General features: G+C 37.2%; 1 protein-coding gene across 1 annotated transcript; it reads right to left on the bottom strand.

Moving 5' to 3' along the window:
- Positions 1 to 251: 251 nt before the first annotated feature.
- LOC130744457 (rhomboid-like protein 11, chloroplastic) lies at positions 252 to 4602 on the bottom strand. Its single transcript, XM_057596657.1, has 7 exons — positions 4236 to 4602; positions 3954 to 4078; positions 2332 to 2417; positions 2138 to 2178; positions 1880 to 2046; positions 1730 to 1792; positions 252 to 685 (listed from the first exon to the last, which is right to left on the bottom strand). The coding sequence occupies exons 1-7, from the start codon at positions 4444 to 4446 to the stop codon at positions 524 to 526; spliced, it is 855 nt and encodes a 284-aa protein (XP_057452640.1). The 5' UTR covers positions 4447 to 4602; the 3' UTR covers positions 252 to 523.
- Positions 4603 to 4871: the final 269 nt, after the last annotated feature.

Raw genomic sequence — 4871 nt, 5'->3', positions numbered from 1 at the left:
GAGCCTATTCAAGTCCCAACACTTTCCTTGCACCCGAGGATTCTCCAGCTCCTGCTCCTATACCCTAGAGTGATGGATCCATTATCAAGAACACTCTCCGAAAGAGGGTTCATTACCCACTTAACCTTTGCCCCACATTATCATATAATGAAAAATGTAAAAAAAATATTATAAAATTATGGGAGCTCCTTCGGTGTCGCCTTTAAGACACTAAAAAACTAAAATTCATGACCTGCAACTTTAAGTAGAGGTAGAGTAAAAGAATATTCTATATATATTCTTCGCTGTAAATGATCATTCACAACATTCAACAAATCTTCTAGCATTACACGGAATCTTTCTCAGTTCCAAGTTTTCCGCATCAGGAAAACCTGTAGTAAGCATTCTCTTTAAGACCGTACCCCAATTGATATGTTCCTGTTATTATTTACAGAAATAGCAAAATATATGACACTTGTAATTTGAAATATTGGTTGAGCGAAGTAACATTTGTAGTTCGGCCTGCTTTCTTGCGCAAATTGGTTTATTGGTCAGAAGGATCGGAAGGAACCTTGCTAAGGAGCCAAACCAAAAGCACACCAACAAGGGCACCAGAAAGATGTGCAATATGATTGACACTTTGCAATGAGTAGCCTCCGCGAAAGGTTCCGGTTAATGATGTTGAAGCTTGAGCTGCTTCCATGACCTATACCACAAAATGAACTTATCAACTAAAGAAGATACTACTTGTCGTTCATGTATAACCAAAATCACTGAGTCCTAAAGGTGATCAACTAATAAAGACAAACATGAAAGACATCATATCATTACAGAGAGCAAACCACCAATGTAGAACAACACATTATGATAGAGGATTTACACAACGAAAGCAAAATAATTTAATGTCACATTCCAGATTCGGCCCCACTTTAATTGAATATTACATTCCAGATTTGACTGCACTAAAGTAAGGGTATATAATCTAGAGAATAAAGTATAGAATTATGACCATTGATTGAAAAATCAACATTTGAGACTTCAGGAACTTCATAATTTATTGCATATGCACATATATTTTAGGCTAAAAAACATTTTTGGCCCCTGATGTTTCAAGTTTGTGCAAATTCTGCCCCTACTCTATTTTTGTCGACGTTTCTACCCTCATATTTTCAAACAGTGCACCGCCTACCCCTCCGTCAGTCATGCTTTCTCAGGAGAGGTTCCTGAGTGGATTGGAGAGATGAAGAAGAGTATATGAAGTTAATGATGATCAAGGAAATGATATAAATTAAATTTGCTTGATCTATATATCAATTATGTATGTAACTGAACTGGTTAAATGAATGTTTTGCTACTTACAGGTCTTGAGTTTGAATTTCTCATGCCCCTTTTTCCAATTTCACTTGTAATTTCCACGTGGTAGGTCCAAAAAATATTAAAAGAAAAGCCAAATCAGCTCATTCTGTTAGTTTTTTAATGTTTGACTGATGGAGGAGTAGACGGTGCACTGTTTGAAAACATGAGGGGTATAAACGTCGACAAAAATAGAGTAAGGGCAGAATTTGCACAAACTTGAAACATCAGGGGCCAAAAGTGTTTTTTAGCCTATTCTTTATTATAATTTCAACAATCCATCAAAAGTTATAACTTAGTACACCACTCACTTTAGAGAAGTGTAAAGGATAAAAATCTGAGTTCTTGGTGTTTTCATAAAAGTAACTTCTAAGAAATATTTACTGCTCATGCTCACCTTCTCTACAACAAACTGACCCAATATAAGCACCTCAAGTATCTTCCTCCAATCCCAGGACATCTAAAACAAGTTAAAGGACAATTCTATGAACATGGATGAATAACTTGAAACAAATGAACGTTGAAATTTAGAATTATATCCAGGTACCTTTACAAGGACACTAATAGTAAATAGCCCAAAAACAGCACCAGAAGCTCCAACAGAGACTATATCTCTTGGTAAAATCAACCAGGAAACAAGATTTGCTCCAACACCAGTAAGAATGTAACAAAGCCACAAAGCAAAGTTTCCTTCCTCTTCTTCAACAAGCTTTCCTATTGCAGGAATGAGGCAATACCAAACAATTGAGCATCAATTCCGACAACTCAATTTCCAGAAAGAAGAGTGGCCCTATTACAGCCTTACCAAAAATGTACAAGAAGAAAAGGTTGCTAGAAAGATGCTTCCTGAAACAAGTTACAGCATTAGTCAGATTGTAAAATGAGATAATGAGAAAATAGTTCACAAACCCAGAAATAAAAAAGGGAAAAAAAAGAAAGAAAAAGATCTTTCAGTCCAGCTCTTGTGTAATGCAAATTCTAAGCGAGGAGGGCACTCACCAATTAGCATGGCAAAATGTTGCCGTGACAAACTGGTACCAAGAAGGCCGGTTGTGGTACAGGTACATAGCCTTAATGCCATTAACCTAGCAGAAATGATATAAGACCATGCATCATATATGAAATTTGAAAATGTGACAAAAGCAGATTGTTTGAGTTCATATTAGTAAATAGATAGAGCCAAATGCTAAAGAGTACCCTAAGAACACTAGTTAATGAATAAAAGATGAATTTTTTTTATAAGAAGGTATTTACTATTTCTTTGTTGTTTACTTGGAGGGGAAGGATCCCAAGAAAAATTTCTTATTTGGTTAAGTTTGGAGGGGATGGTGGGAAAATGAACAGGCAAAAATTTCCTCCCAGCAAATTTCGAGTTTGTAGACTGGAGTGGAGGGAAAATTTCGAGCTTGTAGACTGCATTAACTAACCTAGAGAACTAAATTTTACAAAACTTTCAAAACTTATACATTTTACATGTTATTCCTTGCTAGCAACCCTCTGTTTGCCTGTTACCAACTTCATGAAATTCTTTACGTTCATGTCATGCAAGCCTTATTCCTTAGTTTTAGAGTATCTTCACTTCAGCTCTAACCATATCAGTTAAGGTTTTTGATAGGATCAAGGGAAAGCCTATAGTCAATGTGTATGTTAGAAGGTCAGCTAAGGGAAAGGATGATGTTAGTGAGTGAGTTCTGGGTCACTCTTGTAATAATCCAGTTATTGGGGACTGGAAGTGAATTAGTCAATAATTGTAACACAGCTTATAAATAGCTGTCAGTTAGAGTTTGTTAGGAGTTTTCTGGCTAGTTGAGTTTGTTGGAACTGAATTGTAGAATTCAGTTAGTTCTCTCTCTCTAGGAAACTTGTATCTCACTCTCTGTTCATCTGAATAAGATTCTTCTCCATTTTCTGGAGAATTCTCATTCTGTTCTTGATTCTTTGTGCAATTCAGATTACCAGTTCTAATAGTTTTTACTTTACTTTGCATGTTTCCTCTCTTCTCCCCCCTCCCTCCTTCCCTCTTCAACCAAATTTTCAGCATCACAAACTTAGTTAGAAACTAACCTAGAGAACTTCTAATTAGTTAACTTACTATTTAACTGCTTAAAGTTAGTTTTAATCACCAGATTTAGTTAAACTTTGTGTTTAGAGTACATGGTTGTTACTGAAGTCTGATCAAAGTTTGTGAATAGAAAAGCTAAATTGATCACTATGTATGTATCATTCATTCTTATGAATACACTTCATCATTTCCATTTTCTCTTTGGATTCCTTCACCAGTCTTGGATTCAACACACATCAAACAAGGGTATGTTTATCCTCTTCCCTCTTTCCTTCCCCTTCTGTCACTTCCTTTGAACCAAATATTTAATGTTACAACAAGCACCATAAAACCGCGCATCAAGCAAGAAATTCAGAGTTAATCTTAGTAATAACAGAAATGATACATGAAAATCCAAACAGTAAGGACACCCATAGACACTCCAGTTTTCTCCGTATCTTTCTCTCCTTATCACATCACATCATAAAAAATACAAATATTTGTTTATTAATGAAGTACTCCTTATATTTTCTATAGTTGATTAGTGGTATTGATTGATGAAACAGCATAGCATAGGTACCTGAAAAAATTTGTCAGCCACAAATATCCCGATGTTGAGGAGTATGACCCAGAATATTCCGCTGGCTCGCTTCTCGGGTTTCCTTTTGTTTTCTGGCTTCCCAAGTTCCAGCTGCGGCACCAAATCTAACCAAGCACAGAAATGAGGTAAACGACATGGGATGTTTGAAGTTTTGAGGACAAGGTGTTCGATAAAATGTCAAACCCAACCTGAACGAAGCATGTGATGATTGAGTGAAGACAAGTCCGAAAGTTAGTTAGTTGCTAATTACTACATACATACCTGAGTTCTTGATTTTGCTGCAATGAGTGGGAGAGCGGAAACGGAGCAGGGAGAGGGAATGATGAGAATGACGAAGGGCAGTGCGAGTAAAGGGTTTGATGTTGAAGGGGGGAATGGGAATGGAAATGGAAGAGAAGGAGGAATAGAAAGGGATGTGAAGTTGGAATTTGTATGCAGACATTCCTCCCAGACCCACACTCAGCTGTGCCATTGATCTTTCTAATTCTTTTTTTTTTTTGGTCAAAGATCTTTCTAATTCTTAGCTCCCTCACTATGTGATGGAAACATGGGAAAGAAGTGGGAGCCGGGAGGTGAGGTTTTCGCTTGCGCTTTCTCAAGACACCACAAATTTTTTTCAATGGTTCGCGTGGGCTCAATAGCCCAAACTACAAGCCTCTAAAATAAACAAGCCTCTAATTAAATAGTCAAGGGACTATTAGAAAAGATTTCCATAGAGCAAGAACTTAGACGTTAATCAAAGACACGAACACCAAGCTCCAAGCCCACCCCATGCTTTGCCAACGCATCCGCAACTGAGTTAGCTTCATGGAAGACATGTCCCCAAACCACTTTCACAAAACCTCTCAGGAGCCGACGAATTTCCCGGACAATCGAATATCAAGGGTGGTCATCCTC

The sequence above is a fragment of the Lotus japonicus genome, chromosome 1 (assembly GCF_012489685.1).
Source record: "Lotus japonicus ecotype B-129 chromosome 1, LjGifu_v1.2".
Lineage (NCBI taxonomy): Eukaryota > Viridiplantae > Streptophyta > Magnoliopsida > Fabales > Fabaceae > Lotus > Lotus japonicus.
Note: the sequence above shows the minus strand (reverse complement) of the source record. Positions and strands in the feature narration are given on the sequence as shown.